We start from the raw sequence: 18,813 nt of genomic DNA, 5'->3' as shown, positions 1-18,813 counted from the left end.
TCCACATGTTCTCTCCAGCTCTCTGTGCCTCAGAGAGACCCAAGAGAAGGCATGCAGGCCACAGTCTAGGAAACTGAGTCCTAGATCAGGCAAAGGCTGATGATTAAGACAAAATCTGGTGGCTTCTGGAGTTAACCCACCAAAACAAGGCCCAATGGGATCCAGTCATGCCTGTGAGGCCAGCAACTACTCACCCACCCAAGGACCCAGCTACAACCCTCAGGCAGCAGCTTCATTCCCTCTGTGCCCTGCCTAAAAGCTCGCTCACTTGAGTTCTCTCTCAATCTCTCTCTCTCTCTCTCTCTCTCTCTCTCTCTCTCTCTCTCTCTCAATCTCTCCCTCTCAATTTCTCTCTCTCCAATTCCCAACCCCCATACCCAAGCCTGGGTCCTTTACTACGGCTCTGGGGTGGGGAGTTGCTTCTCTGGGTTTCAGGCAAAGTGGAACCTCTCTCCAGAGATTTGAGACAACCCCAGCTGGGGAGGGATCTCAAGAAGTGGGAAGCTCAGTCCCTGCCCCCATTTCCTGCTTCCCCATCAGCCTGGGCTCCTTCTCTAGTGCGTGCTCTCATCCTGGAGAAGTTCAGCTTCTTCTCTGCTCCTGTCTTCACACCCACCCCCTACCGCCCACCCCCCATAGGCTTTCCTGCCCAGCTCTGAGCCATACCCATGTGGATGGGCACAGGACTTTTCCCTTAGGAATCCTCTCTAAGTGAGACATTTTAGCTTTGAGTCAGTTGGAGCTGGTCAGCATGCAGCCTCCAAGAGTGGACTCCACAAGGCATTAAGTCCAGGAAGACTCCTCCGGGCTCACGGTCTCAGAGTCCATTGTGTATCTGCATCTCCTGTTTGCTCAATGGGTGGTTTCGCTCTCCAGGCTGGTTTATTCCTATAGAATATGGATCAGGTTATCTCTGCAAAGAATTTGAGAAGGCCTGGGATGCATCTGCTGATGGGTGGGTTCACTCGGCCACCAGGAAGGGCCATCTACCTAGAGGGAGCCCTAGGGTGAGATGGGCTCAGCCCACCAGACATGGCCAGGCTCAGTGATCTGGGATGACGCTGAGCTATTTGGCTGGGGTCTGAGAAGATTTCCACCTATAACACCCTGAGGAAGGCTGAGGGAGTATATGTGTCCCTCTGCTCCTTCTGGGGACCACTTAGGGACTGTAAGCCACCAAGCAGGCAAGCTCAGACAGATGTTGTGCCAACATCTCCCTAACCAACCCTAGGTCTAGGTGCATTAGTCCCCACGTTTGTGGGAGTTTTATGGGGTCCTCTATAGATTATGAACCCCTGGAAACCTTTCTGGGTCCTCAGGGCACTGGTGGAGCTTAGAGCTACAGGGGGATACATTTTAATGCTGCTGGCAGCTGCCCTCCAGCCAGCTGCCTCCTGTGAGCCCTCCCTTGTGGTGGGCTCTGGTTAGTGTCTCCAAGACCAACCCAGCCACACAGAGCTGCTGAACACTTTCCCATCTATTTATTATTGAATGAACGCAGGAATCTGGGAGCCCGCGGAGCGTGAAATTGGGAACAAATGCAGAGGAGGTCTAGACAGGAACCCTGTAGGCCGCTCTTTGCTCGCTGAGGACCGCAGGGCCCTTGGGCTTCCAGGTAGCAGACATACTTGTAACCAGACAGATGTGTTTGGGGGAGGGAGGGGGTTCTGATTCCCTGTAAGCTCTTGCCCAGACTCTGGCAAGGAAAGGAGGCTGCAAGGCAGCCAGCCTGGATTCCCAGACAGAGCCAACCCTCTTTCTCTCCCTGCCTCAGTTTCTCCACCTGGAGTGAGCAGTCGTAGTACCTCACTGGGTTGGAAGAGACCCTCATCCAACTAGCAGGTTTCAGGATCCCACGCTGAACAACCATGGTCCCAGTGGCTGTGTTTGCTAGGCTCTCAGTTCTGGTGCCCTGTGGCATTGGAAGTCCCTGGGTGCAGTGAAGCAGCTGGGTTTTCCCTTGGCACTGGAGCACTGGCCTGCACAAAACCGTTCTATGTGCCCTGAACTCTGTGGGGCCCTGGCAGGGCCTGAAGTTGGGTGCAAATCTTCTAAGGCTAGCGAGCAAAGTGGGCACAGTGAGGAGTGCAGAGAAAGGAGAGGGTTAAACACAGGATGCACAGTCCAGATGGCAGCTACGTGGGGGGCTCCTGCCAGAGGAGGGAGCTCACTGGAGGAGGCAGGTGGAGGCGTCTGGTTCTGCTGCCAGGTGTTTCCTGCCTTGTCCCTGCCCCTGCCGCTTGGGCCTCTACACAGGAGACAACGGGAGCTTGTAACATGGCCACTGTCCAGGCTGACTGCCTAGACATGGGTTATGGGAAACATGCTGTCACTCACCAGAACACCGCCCCGCCCCCCAGCATACGTACAGATTCCAAAAAACAGCGGGTGGAGGGTCCACGGAGTGGCTCCATCTTACTCTTTGCCCTTGAAGAAATAGAGATGAGGAGGGAGAGCTCGGGTTTATAAGGCAGTAAACCCATTTATGGTCCCAGGGGGGTAATTAACAGTTCAGCAAGAGCCTTACCAAATTGTGATGACTGGCACAAGAAGACTGCACAACTGCCTTAGGGTTGCAGACAGGCTGTAGGGTGGTCTCTGCCAGGTTGTCCTGGGTGCCTTGGGCTCTTTCTCTCTCTCTACTCCATCCCTTAAGGACGAGCATAGCAGCTTGTTCCAAAAAGCTCCCCAGCCTCTTCTCCCAGTGGGTGCAGCCCGACTTCCTCCCTGAGCCGCAAAGCATTCCTATTTCTCTTGGGCACTCAGGTTAGCCTTTCTCAGAACCTGTTGGGAAGATCTCCCTCAGGCAAGGACAAATGAATCAGAAGCCCTCTCCCTGCTACCTTGGCTCGGTGCCAGACACTGTTCACATCTATGACCCTCACGTTTGGTTGTTCATTTAAGTCACCAAGACCCCTTGTGGGTTGGTTAAAAATCCAACAATGTGGAGTAGATGGGAGCCTGTGGATAAACTGGACCAAATCCACATTGCAGAGGAGGGAGCTGGGGCCCAGGAAGAGGCCTCTGACCTGAGCTGGGGGCCGAGGAGTGGCCGTGGAAGGTCCTAGCCCTTGAGGAGAAGTTTAAGGAGGTGGAAGGAAGTGACCTCTGGTCTTTACTCTCCTTCCATTGACTAGAAGCTTGCCACATGGTTCCCGTGGTGTTTTCCAAATGCGTGGTACACACTGAAGGAATTCGGGAAGGCTTTCTGGATTAAGCGAACATATGTTCGTCTCTGATGGCAGTGGAAGTGTGGGAAAAGGGTATCCCTGAGGGAAGGCAGGTGGATAGAGCCAAGGGAAGCCTGGTCTCACACACACACACACACACACACACACACACACACACACACACACACACACACACCCCGAGACAGTTGGTGGTTCACTAGAGATGATGTCCGGCTGCATCTGAGCACGGCTGCCGGTGGCACAGCTGTACAGCTGCGCTGGGCCAGCCCTGGGACCTGGCGCCCATCTCGGGTGTGTATGTATCTGCAAAGCGATGCTGAGACGCTCCAGCTGGATGGCCCGGGTGTTGGAGCAGGGGCTGCTGACAGCCCTGGGCACCTGGCCTGAGCTGGCACCCTTCCCATCATGCCTCCAGGCTGCCTGCCGCTGGAGAGGACCCAGGCCCGAAGAAGCAGCAAAAGGCAGCCTGGATCCTGAGGGCCAAGTGAGGGATGTGTGTCTCAGACCTGGGAGAGGCTCTACTGTGAGTGTGGCCAGATAGACTCGAGGAAGGACAAATGCCTATAAGATGATATCAGCCTGCCCCTCACAGGATTCTCAGTGTTTCTTAAATCTTCCAAGGGAAGAAACTGAGGCATGAAAAACAGAGGCATCTGGGCCTGGCCAGTGACTGACTGGAGAGGCGCTAGGCTGGTATCCAGGTCTGTTTGTGGACATTGAATAGAGCACATCTTTCCCTGGCCTGCGGGGGCCCCTCAACCCTGACATGACTCTTGTGAGCTCTCTCCTCCCCTCAGCTCCAGCCCAGCATCCATGAGGGCATATGCTGTCCGTATAAGCCAGCCCCAGTTCCTGTGGCCATCAGGGAGCCTGCATGTGAGCACCAGTAGAGGGTCATTGCAGGACACTGAATCTTGACCTTCGGGGCACTGAAGTTCAACTCCCTCTTTGGCGTCTGTGTGCAGCAAGTTCACACCAGTATGGTGGCCTGTTGGGGCTATCTCTAGTCATCTGTCCTGGGTGTGAACAGCAGAAACCCACTTAAAGTGGTGTCTTTACAGTCTCAGAGGGCCCTGGAGACTTCATTAGGACAGCTCCACGTCTGTGTCTATTTCTCTGTCTGCAGTTCATTCTGACTGTCCACACACTTACCTGAGGATGCCAGCCCGTGCCTGAGGTGTCTTTACACATTGACCAGCAGGGAGCAGCGGTTCTCCTAATGCCAGTCTGATTTCCAGGAGAGACACTTTCCAACCCTAGGGTCTGTGTCCACCTCGAGCCCATTCATATCCATCTTATAATCCAAGGACAAGCAAGAAGGACATAAATGCGGCCACCGGAGCCTCTTGGCTCAGAGGCAGGGCCCAGAGTGGGAGCCAGGGCAAGGCTGGACTGTACCCCAAACTGTCTGCCACAGTGCATGTTTCCATGAGGTACTGTAGGACTTAGGGCATTAGCACAGAGATTTGTGTCTCAGCAGTCATGAGGGCAGCAGAGGACATAGTGCACTGAGGTAGATGGAGGGGGTCCCACAGACCCTACACATCCCTGAGCACATCCGTAGATCTGGCTCTAACCTGGCCCTGAGTGTTCGTCTTGATGGGGCTGGTGTAGAACAGGTCACTTCCCTGTTTCCATGCTGCGGTTTGTACATTGTCACAAGTGAGCAACCATGGGGACTCTGTCATCTCAGAGGGAAGGGTCTGTCTGACAAGCAGGTGGGATGAGAGGGACGAAGGCAGCCTCTGTGCATGAGAGACCCTGGCTACTCTTCCTCTCTCCTCTTATAACCACCAGGGCCCTGTCCCTGGTGTCGTGTCTTTCAACCGTAAGATACCACTGTGTGCTAGACTGGCACACACAGAACAGCCTCACCTTAATTGGGACATTGCTTGCTTTGGATCCTCCCGGGTGGACCCTTCTCAGTCCTCCTCCTAGAGAATCAGAGTTCCAGTAGCTGCCTCATCCTTCCCAGCTTCTCTGACCCCTGAGAAACGCTTTCTTGGATCTATTCAGTAACCCCAGAAAAACCAACCTTGTACCCCAACAGAGGGTGAGAGCAGGACAGTTGATTCTGCCGGCCACAGTAACAGCCTGTTTGGGTTCACCCTATTGTTAGAATGTGTGTCCCATGTACCTGGACAGCCCTGCAGCCACATACTGCCTGCCTGCTCCCAGCTCCTTCTCCTCAGGCTTACCGCCCTGGCAAGGCCAGCTAGCCAGCTGGCCCCAGCCTCCTGAGAGACTGAGGGGGACAGAGATGCCAGGCAGCATGCCCGGGAATGTGTAGGGTCCCTGGGGCTCCCTCTGTGTCTGTCTCTCCAGCATGTCTGTACCCCATTGTCTCACACTTCAGGGCTGTCTGGACTTGCCTGTGTTTGGAGTTGTCCCTGTGTCTGTCTGTATCTCTTGCCTTGTTCCTCTGGGTCTGTCTGGACCTGCCTGTCATCTGTCCGTCTGTCTGTCTGTCTGTCCATCTGTCTTCCGGATCTGAATTCCAGCCCCAGCCTGTGTCAAAGCATGGTCTGAGCAAGACTCTCCCTGGAAGTACATGTCTGTCAGAAGCAAAACACCAGTCTGTCAGTTACTCTTATACACCCCTGGAAGAGGATTTGGCAACCAAATCCCAGCAAGTTTTTGCTCAGGGTTAGCAGAGATTTAGAAACATGCTCCACAGGGAGTTTCCTTGCACAATTCTGTAACCGTTAAAGGTGGGTAATTGTGTCTGTGGGGCCCAGTGGGGAGGGCGTGGGCTCTTCGGCCCAAAGGAATGTGGCCTGGGTGTGAAGAGACCAGGAAGTTCCACAGTGGATCCAGAGAGCTCCCTAAGACCAGCACAGGGCTAGACTGCCACACAAAGCAAAGGAAAGTGCAACATGTCTTAATAGCAGCTTCTTGAGAAGGGGAAAGTGTTAATGCGCATGTGTGTGTGTGTGCAAGTGTGCAAGTGTGCATGTGTGCTTGTATATGTATATGTGCATGTGTGCATGTGTGCGTGCGTGTGTGTATGTGTGCATGTGTGTGCTTGTGTGTGAATGTGTGCACATGTATGTGCATGTGTGTGTGCAAGTGTGCATGTGTGCTTGTAATATGTGCATGTGTGCATGTGTGTGTGCTTGTGTGTGTGCATGTGTGTGTGCATGTGCGTGTGTGTGTGCACACGTGTATGTGCTTAGGACGAGACTGTGGAAGGAGAAATGCAGAGCTAAGACAGATTGTTGCTTCCAGGGCAGAGCAGAGGAAGAAAGGAAGAATGGAAGGAAGGAAGGAAGGAAAGGCTTCAAGTGCACCTGGATTTGTGCTGTGACCAAGCACTTTCCATAACTGAAAAGCAATTTTTAGTTAATTTTTAGGTTAAAAACAAGTAAGAAGAAAATGAGCCTGAGTGTGGAGTCGGTGGGGAGCCACTGTTGAGAATTATTTGTGGTGACTTTGAAAGTCTTTTGATTCGACTCTATCCCCATGGGAGCAAACGCAGAGAGACAAGCAGTGGCCTTGCAGAAGGCTTCAGTGGGGATCTTAGCAGTGCCATTTCAAAATTGCTGCACATACAAGGAGGGATAACAAGTAAATTTAGGTTATTAAAAGAGAAGTAAAGGATTGAATTCTAATGAATGAAAACTCAAACCAAGAAACAGAATCCCAGAGTTTAAGTGCAAATACTCGCTTTTTAGGTCCTCACTTCTGGAAGTCTGAAGCACGTTGGCGGGAGACGCCTGCCTGCGGTCTCAGCACTGGGAAAGTAGGGTCAGGAGGCTTGGGGGTCTTAGTCTACATTAGGCTGTGTCTCGAAAACAGTAAGATAAAAGCACGGAGCCAGGGGGATGGCTCAGTGGGTGAGAGGTCAGGAACTCCAGCACTCATGCTGGGGGCATGGCCCTGCACCTGTAACCTTGGCACTGGGTTGGAGACAGGAGATCTCCAGGATGTCTTGGTTCCCAGCCTAGCAAATCACAGCGAGCTCCAGGTTCGGTGAGCAGCCCTGTCTCAAGGGCACGAGGCATGCACACATATGATTTGATGAGTTCGTTCACAGTAAAAGAGCCCAAGCTCTGGTTGCTGTGAACATTGAGACGGTGAGTACCACCTGTAAAATGGCACCAAGGGCTCGTGAGGTCCCCAGGATGGCACAGTAGTAGCCATGGAGAGGTCTCCAAATGCACACACAGTCCCAGTCAGCCACGCTGCAGTGAGCCTCAGACACAGCCTCAAGCCTCAGGGAGCTAGGTCCCCTCTAGGAGGTGGTGGGGTAAGAACTGGGCTTGGGTGTCCTCCCCTCTTCAGATGAGACTTTGCCATTGCCAGGTCAGCAAACTCGTTTAACTTTGCCTGGGAGAACCCCAGTAAATAAAGTGAGAGAAATGAACTTTGGGGAAATGGCTGTTTTGCATTTGCTGTGATATTGCTGGAACAGTGGCAGTTAGGAGGGAATCCCATGATGAAAGAACCAGGCAGAGCCATTGTCCACACAACATCACAAGGAGGGAAACCCACTGCAGGTGTCTCCTGACGCATCAGGAGGCCAGCCTAGAGTTCCAAGCGGCCGTGAAGAACCTACTAACTGCCACATGAGAAAACATGCCAACTCTAATACATAGGAAGTCCTGTGAGGTGACGTGGAATGGAGGTAAGAGTAGGGCAGTTGGGAACTCTGGAATAAAAGGTTCTAACACAAGTGGGTCATAACTCAAGCACACCCACTGTAAGGACGGCATCTCAGAGGATGGGGAGGCTAAGCAGAGGGGAGGCTTTTCTGAGTGCCCCCTGTCATCTGTACAGAAGTGTTTATGGATGCACTGAGATATGCTGTTTTCCCTTAAAATATTCTGGCCACTCCCTCAGTGTCATCTCTGAAAACCCACACCCTCTGGAAACCCTCGACTGTTAGTGGTGGAAGGACTGGGCTTGCCCAGGTACCGGGGCTGGTCAGGGAGGAGCCCTGGAAGACGGAAGGGCTGTGGGAAGCTTTGAAGCCTTGCTTCAAATGGCACTGGCCAAGACGGGAATGCTTGCCCTGCAGATGAGAAAGGGGAGACTGTGAAGGAGAGTCTGTGTCCTGAAGGTGGGGCTGTCGATCAGCACGGCCCATTGGGACGAGACCTGCAAGTGGCACATATGATGCAGGCCACCAGGGCAGCAGAAATCTGTCTTCTAAGAATTTGTCCTGAGAAAGTCATGGAGGTTGGTTTTGCAACATGAGTGACTCCCCATCACTTCCCTACAACACCACTGGGAATATATTTTTCTAATATATAAATTTTCTAAATAAAAAGGAATTGTTTTTTTTCCAGTCTCATGAGACGAGAAAGTTCTAGAAAGAAAATCTACTTGTGGTATTAAACTGGACACGTAATGGTGAGAGTAGGACTGAAGAGATGGCTCAGTAATGTTTGCTGTACACACACACACACACACACACACATGCACACACATGTATACACACAGAGACACAGACACACAGAAACACATACACACAAACACACACGTACACACATAGACACATACACACACATACATACACACATACACACACATATGCTCACACACATATACACACAGAGACACACACAGAAACACAGAAACACACACATACACACATACACACTCACAGGTACAAACACATATGCACACACACATACACATACATATGCTCACACACATATACACACAGAGACATATACAGACACACACATAAACACATAAACACACACATACACACACATACACACGCACAGATACATATACATATGCACACACATACACACAGACACAGACACATACACACAGATACATACACATATGCACACACATATATACACACATACACACAGACATGCACACATATGCTCACACACATATACACAGAGACACACACAGACACACACAGAAGCAGACACACAGACACACACAGAGACATGCACACATATGCACACACAAAACAAAAGGACACAAAATGGCGAGAGGTGGTGTGCTTTTGTAATCCCAGCGGTGGGGAGGTGGGGAGAAGCTGATGGGTGGGAGAAGACGTGTTGGCCAGTCATTTCAACTACTTGGTAAGTGCCAAGCCAGCACCAGAACCTGTTAAAACAAGATAAAATCGAACAACTCTCCCCACCCCGACTGCATCCCCCCACACACTGAAAGCTGTCACGTGTGGCTAAGCCCGACAACCCCAGCTCCATCCCCGGGACACACACTGAGGGAGAGGGCTGTCTCCCAGAGTTTGCTCTTGGATCCCCAAATGATGAATGCACACAAATAAATCGATGTTATAAAAAACAAGTCAGAAAACAAAGGAAGATGGATAGCTCCAGTAAAGACTGGCAGGTGGACCCCTGACCTCACACACAGCACATACATGTATCAAAACCAACACGGAGCCATGCACAGCTAGACAGAGGCAGTAAAAATGGTGAACTTATGTGTTGTGCATTTTACCACCACTAAATATGTAAGTGGAATTGGCTCTGTTGAGTGGTGCGATATGTCAAGAATTACACCATGGAAGAAAATGTATGAATGTGGGAAGATAGGCGGAGAGCCAGACACACCAGATCCGAAGCCAGCGTTCGGCTGGACTGGGGCTGCCACTTATTTGCAGTTTTTGAGACAGGGTCTGTGTATTCCAGGGTGATACCAGAGTTGCTCTGTTGCTGGAGATGACTTCGAACTTCTGACCCTCCGGCCTCCGTCTCCCTGCTGTGGTCACAGCTACATGCTGTGTCCTGCATTTTTTTTTAAAATGGGGGTGTCAGGCTAGTCTGGAAGGGAGAGAACTGCGGCTAATGCTGAAGATGTGTTCAGGAAAGTTTTGCTGTAGAACTTGGGATGGCTCAGTCGGGAAAATGCTTGCCTTGCACACCTAAGGACCCGGGTTCCACTTCCTAGCACTCATGGAAAAGCTCAGTGTGGTGGCACACATCTGGAACCCCCGGCACTGAGGAGTCAGACACATGAGCTCATTGGCCAGGCAGCTGGCCAATCAGTGAGCCTCAGGCTCTGTAAGTGGGCTGTCTCCAAAAGTAAGGTAGGAACAGACGAAGGAAGACAGCTAATACTGATCCTGCCCCGTGGCCTCCATGCTGACATGTCGTGGACACGTGTGTGCATAGACATTGCACACAGAGACAGAGAGACAGACAGACGGATGGACAGGTGGATGGACAGACAGGGTCAGGGGCTGGAGAGACAGCTGCGTGGTTAAGGGCACCAGCAGCTCTTCCAAAGGACCCTGGCTCCCAGAACCCACACAGCAGCTAACAGCTGTCTGTAACTCAAGTCCCAGGGGAATCTAAAGCCTTACAGTCCCCATCAGCACAGCATACATTGTGCACAGACATACATTCGGGGCAAGACCCCATACAAATAAAAATTAAACAAACTTCAATGTCAGGCCATTAGCATTCACCTTTTGCAAACGGGGAAACTGGGGCTAAGAGGTGGCGCAGGGCTTGGAGACTTGGAGTCTCCTCCTGCCTGCCCCATTGCAGACTGATGTCTGTGGCGAGCACGTTCTGGGGGTTGCCTTTTCCCCTCTGGATGGTCCTGGGCAGTAGACAGGTGGCTGTTGCGTCTCAGAGGCACTAAGCACGGTGCCTGTGGTGTCTGTTGCAGGCTGTTGATGGAGAAGTGGGCGGATGACAGCCGGGACTGTGGTCATCACTGGGGGCATCTTGGCAACTGTGATCCTCCTCTGCATAATCGCTGTTCTGTGCTACTGTCGACTCCAGGTACTCCCGAGGGGTGGGGAAGGAGACCGGGTTGGAGCGGGACCTGAAGGGTGACTCCACAGAGGGAGCCATCTGCCAGGATCCAGGAGAGAGTGCAGGAGGATACAGCCAGACTTCAGGGGAGATGCTCTGCAGTGAGGTCAGAGTCTGTCTGTGCTGTTCAGTGGCCCAGCTATGCAACTAACTGAAGGCTTTGGCTGAGGTCCAGAGGCCACCAAGGACTTAACCAGGGACACACAGCCCTCCAGGATGGCAGCAGTGAACAGTGTGTTCTTGCATATCTTACACCCGAGCTGTAGAGGTTCTCGAGGTCCCATGTCTTCCCAAGGGGAGGGGAAACCGGTGTGCAAGGCACACCCAGTGCCTGTGGCTCAACTCTAGGATAGAACGTGGCTTGCCCATCTTTGCCCGCCTTTAGGTTTCTTACCCATTTGTGCCTCGGTTTCTCTGCCTGCGAATCAGAAGTTAGAGCTACTTTCAGCTGTGAGGGTGACCTCACGGGGTCACCTTACTGCAGGGACCTCAGCCCTGAGTGGGTGGGGGTAGACGCCGGGTGGTGCTGGAACAGGTGGGGGTGACCGAGAAGGGCCACCTTGCAGTGGACACTGGTGGGAAGTGCACTGTGGTCACCTGGCCCTCTGCCCACAGTATTACTGCTGCAAGAAGGACGAATCCGAGGAGGACGAGGAGGAGCCCGACTTCGCTGTGCATTCTCACCTGCCGCCCCTTCATTCCAACCGCAACCTCGTGTTGACCAACGGGCCAGCTCTCTACCCGGCTGCCACCACCTCTTTCAGCCAAAAGTCCCCGCAGGCCCGTGCCCTCTGCCGCAGCTGCTCCCACTACGAGCCGCCCACCTTCTTCCTGCAGGAGCCAGAGGATGACGACTTTGAGGGCGTGCGCAACGGCGGGGGCCGCGTGGCCTACAAAAGCATCAGCCAGGAAGATGTGGAGCTGCCGTCCGCAGCGAGCTTCGGGGGCCTGCAGGCGCTCAACCCCAACCGCCTCTCTGCCATGCGGGAGGCCTTTTCCCGAAGCCGGAGCGTAAGCACTGACGTGTGACGGGCCTCTATCCTGCTGAGGCACCGAGCCCTGGGTCCTGAGATCATGACAGGATACCCGCGGCACACTCCAGCCCCATCTCCAGACCTCTGCTCAGCCAGTCTTCCCTGTATCCTTGTCCTAGGGGCTCCGGGAATGAGGAACCCCTGGGCCCTCTACAAGGATAAAGCCCAATGAACCAGATGTGGCAGCTGTGAGTAGGGACAGCTGTCACAAGAAGGGAGGCAAGGGACAGGAGGGTAAGGTAAGGCTGCGTTGGGGCCCAGGGGCCTGGTCCTATTTCCAGGAAGTGAGAAGATGGATACTGTCTCTAGCAACTAGTCTGTCTCTGGCTTCATGGTCTTAGCTGTCAGTCCCTCCCCAGACCTTGGGCTTCCTACCTTGCTTAAGGGAGCAGTGGTCTCACCGGTTGCCAGTGACCCTACAAGCATGAACCTTCCTTAGAGACTGTGGACCAAATAAATATTCTGTCCCTTCACCCCATCTCCCCTTTCCCATCCTTCTCCCCACCCTCTCTTCATTCCTTCTCCGAGCCTCTCTGCCTCATGCCCCTGAACCTAGATACCAAGCATCTGCCCCAAGATTGAGATGCCCATTGCTCTGGCTTCCTCAAGATGGACAAGTCTCCCTGTGAGGAGGGAGAGTGTAGGAGTCATAGTGTACGTGGACGCTTGCTCTACCCAGTCTGCTCTTTCCTGAGAGAAGAGGCGTACACACAGAGGCCCTTGCTCTGGGAGGGTTTGACACTAAAATTTACACATTGGGCGCTTAGCCCTAAAACCCATACATCTGACAGACATCCAGTGAGGTTGCAGAAGCACTGGAGGTGACCCGGCTATGCACTAGAGGTCTCAGGTGTTGACTTACTGTGACTCTTAGGCAGACCAGCCCATCCACGGGCTTCCCTCCCCATGCATGTAGTTTTGGGGGGTGGGGGACTGGCTGCAGAAAGCCCTTTGAACTCTGGTCCTCAGTGGGTACTAAGGTCCTTTGGGGAAGCTGAGCTATAGACCATCTACTTCCTGTTTCCTGCTCAGAATGAGGGACTGCAGGCCCAGTCAGCCAGAGCTTGCTGCCCCTGTATGAAAGTCCTGTCTCCACTCATGCTGCTCCAAGCCCCCAGCTGTCTGAGAAATCAGCGTCAGGTGACCAAGATGCTCCAAGCCCAGAGCCCTAGCCATAAGGAATGCAGTTCTCCTGCTCCAAAAAGAGACAACTATTCTTGGCAGCATAGCCTCAGTTTCCTTCCCCTCGGGGCATCTTTCATCCCCAGGCCCTGCCGTGGAGCTCCAGACGGAGCAAGTGTCCCCATGAAGGTGCCTTCCTGTAGGACAGTGGCCACTCCTGAGCCAGATCCCACAGCAGAGACCTCCACACTCATTACAGGCAGCTGAACCATGCGAGTGAGGACCTGCTGTCTTTGGCATTCTGAATTCTTTCTCCTTTTCTTTTTCCTGCCTCAGTTTGGTCTTGCTAACAGAATCTACCCTTAGACTCACAGACGTCCCCAACCTACTTCTTCCCCCTCTGCTCTCTTTGTCCCATTCTATCCATCCTGTGGCATCGTCCTGTGCACTGCTTGGGGTATGGGTGAGGTAGGGAGGGGTGCTCTGGGCTGTTCTGTCTTCGCCTCCTACCCCTCCCTTTTAACCTCCATCATCTCTGTATAGATCCATAGACATTTTCAAAGTGGATTAAACATCTGTCCCTATCAATCAGCACCACCACGGGACCTGCCAGGGGCCCGCACAGCACCCTGGAGAAAGCAAAAGCCAATAAATTTGTTTCCCACAGCTCAGTGTGTGGCTGTTTGTCTGTCTACCCATTGGGCACCTTCAGGCACAGATGGAGTCCACCTTCTCAGCCCAAGCTGCTAAGCTCTATCCAGAGCTGGGAGCAGCTCTCGGGCAAAGGGGCATCATAACAAGCAACCTTTGTTCCAGGGCCCAGGGGCTTTCATGATTGCTGTTAGCCAATCAGAAAAACGGATTGAGCACGATGGGCTGTTTTTCTTGGGGACAAGTGGCTGCCAGTTCCTCAGTATAGCTGCTGACTGATGATACCCACCTCAGAAAGATGAGACAGCCATTGCTGGTGGCACACCTGACACAGAGCTTGGTGTAAGAGCTTCACCCTGAAGGCTAACAGGAAGGGTTGTGGGATGAAGTAGAGATGGAGAAAGTCGGGGAGAGAAGGGATGTGGAGAGGTAGTGGTGAACTCAGGTGTGCCTGAGGCCTCAGCCCCTGAGACACGTGGACATGGCTCTGTCTGAGCCCAGCTGGTGACCTGAAGCACAACTGTCTCCCAAACCACTGACTCCTGGATTTAAGGGCCTAAAATAAAATCTCTAGGGACAGCCACCCTGATTCATCCCCTGTGGTACAAGCTTACACAGAAGCAAAAACGCACTGGACCATGTTGCTGTCTCAGTTTCCCCCCAAACACTAAGCCCTTCAGGGACAAATCTCTTTGTCAGACCCGTCCTGGACAGACTGACCACAAAGCACAGGAGACAGCCACCAGCCTCCCTACTACCTGGGCCTGAAGGACTCTCCAGGGTGCTGAGACTGACTAACCCTAACCCTGATCATCTCAGATTCAGCTCTGTCTTCCCTGCCTCCCCGGGGGCTCTGTGTGTGTGTGTGTGTGTGTGTGTGTGTGTGTGTGTGTGTGTGTGTGTGTTCGTGCGTGTGCGTGTGTGCACTGTGTGAGTGTGTGCATGGGTGCACATGTGTGTGAGTGTGTGCATGTGCATGTGTGCACATGAGCGTGTGCACATGTGCGTGTGTATGTGCATGTGCATCCATGTGCTGTTCTCTTTCACTCTAGAAAAGGCAGTCTGCAGCAGCATCCCCCAGTAGGCCCCTTGTGGCTCTGCACACACAGCCCTGAGGATGGTCCTTGAGAGTAGTAGATGGCCTTGGGTGAAACCTGATGAAGTACCAGAAGCCCAAAGTCGCCCACGCTGCAGGAACTCTTGGAAGACCTCGCCTTTACCTCGTAGCCTTCCCGTGCCATCTGCTCCACCAGCATTCTTATGGTCCTGTGTTCTGTCCTCTCAATGAGCCCCAGATCCAGGACAGCTAAAAATGGTGAGAGATCCGTGCCAATGTCTACCTCAACACTGTCCTGCTGCCCACAGTGCCTCTCCCTTGCACTCCCTGCTCTTCTGGTAGCCTTTTGTCTACATTTGTACCTGATTGCCCTGTTCCTACCCATCCCTTCTGCACCTGCTGCACAGCAAAGAACCCCATACAGTCCCTGAGGCTACCCACCATTTTTTCCAAAAGTGACCGAAACCCCAGCATGCTGCCATAAATACAGGCACTTTATTAACATGCACAGTAAGTAGTGAGGAGGCTGGTAGGGACACCCAGGAACACGGCTGTCCCTCCCAGCTAGCACAAGAACTCTGGGAGGGGAACAGTGGCACTAATGCCATAGGAAGGGGTACTTCAGTACCTTCCAGAGACAGGGCAGCCCGGGCTCCTCAGCTGACCCAGGAGCCCTCCTTACAAGACAGCCAAAGAAAAGAGACTCTCTCCTTCCTGCGTCACCTGCAAGTCACCTTGAGAGGGTTCTGTCACATCAGAGTTGGGTCTGGGGAATGGGCAGGTACTGCCTACTCTGGTTTCCGTCCTCTGAGCTCTCTGGGATGGGCACAGACACAGGATCCTGGGAGTGCATGTACAGTTTCCCGCAGCAGGGTGGCTCCATCTGAGAAGGGGCCTGCGGGCCCTGGAGGCTCTCACCCAGGGCAGAGACAAGGCCACAATGTCAAAGTCCCTTCCTGTCAGTTGTGCTCCAAGTCACGTCTTCACAGTCCAGAATCCCCTGCAGGGCGGGTGTCCAAGGAAAGCCCCAGATGGCATGCTTATGTCTTGGGGGCTACAGCAGCAGCTAGGAATGGGGAGGCCTGCAGGAGCGGCAGCAGGCTTTGCTGTAGTACCAATGGCCACAGAGGTTCACTTTGATGGCCAGTGCACAGTTGGTGCCGGGCTGGTCTTGGCAGCTGTCATCTGGAGACGGGACACAGTGCAAAAGGGAATGGTGAAAGGCCAGAAGACCAAAGGAGAACAGCTCCCAGGGTCCCCAACCCTTGCCATACCATCTTCACAAAGGCAGGAGCTCACTAAGGGCAGCCCAGCTGTCCCACTATGAGCAGGTCAACAGAAAAGCACTTTGGTCTTGGTCCAGAGGATTCCATTTCCATCTCAGCCACCCCTATGCTAATCTAATCTAAGCCCCTCTTGTGGAAAAGATGGATTCCATTAAGTGATTTGATCTGATCACCTGAGGAGCAAAACCCTAGAATTTGGGAGAGTCCCTGAATCCCTCTGAAAAGTCCCAACACCTCCAGGGCCTGTGACTTCCTCTCCCCTTCCCTCAGCATTCCCAGCGTTCACTTCCCCCTACATTTGGCATCAACTCTGAAGACTGGACTTTGACCATCTTTCCAGGTGTCATGTCTGAGACCTCTCGGCCTCCTGAGAGTCAATACCTGTTGCTCAGACCAGGTCGTCTTGGTCCCTGGTCCCACAGCTTCCCCAACCATGCTTTATGTCAGTGCCTTTTCCAATACACAGGTCTCTGTGTAGGTTCCCTGAGCCTCAGGTAGGCCATCCCCCTCAGAGAAGACCCCTCCTATAGACACACCTATGTGTCTCTTGATGCTTCTCTCACGGATGTCTGTTGGTCCTCTAGACCCTGGCTCTGACCACAACTCCTCTAGACACCCCATGCCCTGTGCCCAGACTCGTCTTTCTCACCTGGGGGCTCTGTGGGACATGGCTGTAAGTCACAAGCCTGTCTTCCGACAGGCTTCACCAGTGGGTCACATCCACGGACAATGTCGGTTCCCTGGTAACACTTCACATCTCGCATCCTCACACCTACCCCACATGTCTTGGTGCACTGGTGTGGGACGGACGGACAGACAGACAGACAGACAGACAGAAAAGTGCATAATGAGGCTCCCCATAATGACAGAGACAGGGAATCTCATCACCCAGGACTCCTTCTGCACCATAACCAACCCATAGGTTAGCCAGGACACAGCAGTTCCTTGGGACCTGGAGCCTGAGCTGGGGCTGAGTGGAGAGTAGAGGCAGCAAAGGGAAAGGCGCCATCTGCCTACTGTGCCTCAGTTTTCCCAGCCTCACCGTGAGAGGGTGGCCCCTCCTGGGCCGACTATGACCTGCTGAGTGCTCAGGTCCCATCTGTCTCAGATTAGTGACACAGAGGGTTTGCCGTGGACCAATCAATGCAATATCCAGAGCTACCACTCCGAGTCCAGATGTCCCCCTCAGAAAGCCTGCTGAGCTACCCAGAATACCAGGGACATCTGCTGACCCCAGTGACCCAGCTACCCCCTGCCAAGATCCTGCAGGCAGTGGTTCCCTGATGTGCTGACCCCACATCACCCAGGCATGCCTGGGCCTGAGGTATGGGGAGGCCCCTGCCCCAGGCTCACCCCTTGTCTGGTTACCAGACACAGAGCAGCTAATGAAGGCTGGCATGAGGCCACCCGACTGCTCACCCTCCCTGAGAAGAGGAGAGGCTGGCTTGGCACAGGCAGAGTGGATCCTTTGCCCTTTGCAGATGCCCTAAAGATATGTGGGCTCCTGGCAGGTCCTAGCACCTGCTTGTCTGTCCCTGGCAAATGCATGGAGCAGAGCAGTTGGATGGGGAAAGCACTGAGTGTAGAGAATGTCATTGCCCCAACCAGGGACAGAAAGGACAGACTCCCACATGTCCACCACTCATGTGCTCCAGTATGCTCCTTCTGCTCATCAGGGAAATATGGGAAGCACTCCTCCCTCATGGCTACTTTGGGGACCCCCCTTATTCTTTCTCCTCCTCATTGCCTGAGATGGTCCCAGAGTTACTAGGCTCTGGCCACACAGCTACCCCAAGACCAGTGTTCTTAAAGTACATGAGTCATTGGGCTCCCCAGGCCACAACCAGACGACTGGCTAGGCTCAGTCAGTTCAGAGACCCTCATGAGTCGCTCTCTACCTGCTTCCCCTACTGATGCTGGTCCTCAAGCACTGCTGTGCACCCTCTAGGCAGCCACAGCCTACCTCCTTTCCTTCTTACCTTGGTGGTGATGTTCACTGGTAGATATTACAGTGCGTGCGTGTGTATGTGTGTGTGCATGTGTGTGTCTGTGTGTATGTGTGTGTGCATGTGTGTCTGTGTGTATGTGTGTGCATGTGTGTATGCATGTATTTGTGCAGGCATTTGTGTATGTGTGTGCATGTGTGTGTGTCTGTGTGTGTGAGTGCATGCATGTATGTACGTGTGTGTAGAAGAACCCTTGCTTAAGATGGGCAGCCACTGGGGCCTCGCCCCACAGAGCCCTTGGACTTTCAAGATTTGGATTTGTAACCTATCCATTCCAGAGCTGAACCTAGAGAGGACAAATGCATTGGGGTCTTGGACACTATAGAACACCACAGTGAAGGCTCTGGGCTCCCAGCCCCATTTGGAACTCCACATTGTTCCTAAGCATTCAGAGCTGACCTATGTAAGGCCCAAAGCCACAGGCAGCTGGAAACCCTGTGCTGCCCAGCCTGACCACGTGAGTGCTGTCCTCAGGCAGAAATGGACCTGAGGTGCAGTTACTGCTGTGCCAATCAGGGGCTAGACAGGGAGTTCCACCCACCTCATCGATGGTAGCCCCTCTTACCCCACTCTGCTACCGCTGTCTCTCTGTCCATCACTAACCTGTGAGTTCAGAGCCCCATGTCTAATGCCCCTTAAACTCTGCCCCCATGTTGGAAAGCTCTCTTGACTTCAGTTTCTTCCTCTCCATGAGTGCCAATTG

General features: G+C 53.3%; 2 protein-coding genes across 3 annotated transcripts in view; one reads left to right on the top strand and one right to left on the bottom strand.

Moving 5' to 3' along the window:
• Fam163b (family with sequence similarity 163, member B) overlaps positions 1–12,460 on the top strand; it is a 29,118-nt gene extending 16,658 nt beyond the window's left edge. The window contains 2 exon segments of the mRNA NM_001109458.1: positions 10,806–10,921; positions 11,570–12,460. Of these exon segments, the coding sequence (NP_001102928.1) occupies positions 10,829–10,921; positions 11,570–11,983 (507 nt within the window). The 5' untranslated portion in view covers positions 10,806–10,828 and the 3' untranslated portion in view covers positions 11,984–12,460.
• A 2,831-nt stretch (positions 12,461–15,291) lies between these two features.
• Adamtsl2 (ADAMTS-like 2) overlaps positions 15,292–18,813 on the bottom strand; it is a 30,150-nt gene continuing 26,628 nt past the window's right edge. For both annotated transcript variants that reach the window (NM_001427090.1, XM_087652569.1), the window contains 2 exon segments: positions 15,292–16,003; positions 16,754–16,898. In NM_001427090.1, coding sequence (NP_001414019.1) covers positions 15,885–16,003; positions 16,754–16,898 — 264 coding nt within the window. In that variant the 3' untranslated portion in view covers positions 15,292–15,884.

This window comes from Rattus norvegicus, chromosome 3 (assembly GCF_021556685.1).
Source record: "Rattus norvegicus strain SHRSP/BbbUtx chromosome 3, alternate assembly SHRSP_T2T, whole genome shotgun sequence".
NCBI classification, from domain to species: Eukaryota; Metazoa; Chordata; class Mammalia; order Rodentia; family Muridae; genus Rattus; species Rattus norvegicus.
This window is presented reverse-complemented; position numbering and strand designations above follow the sequence as displayed.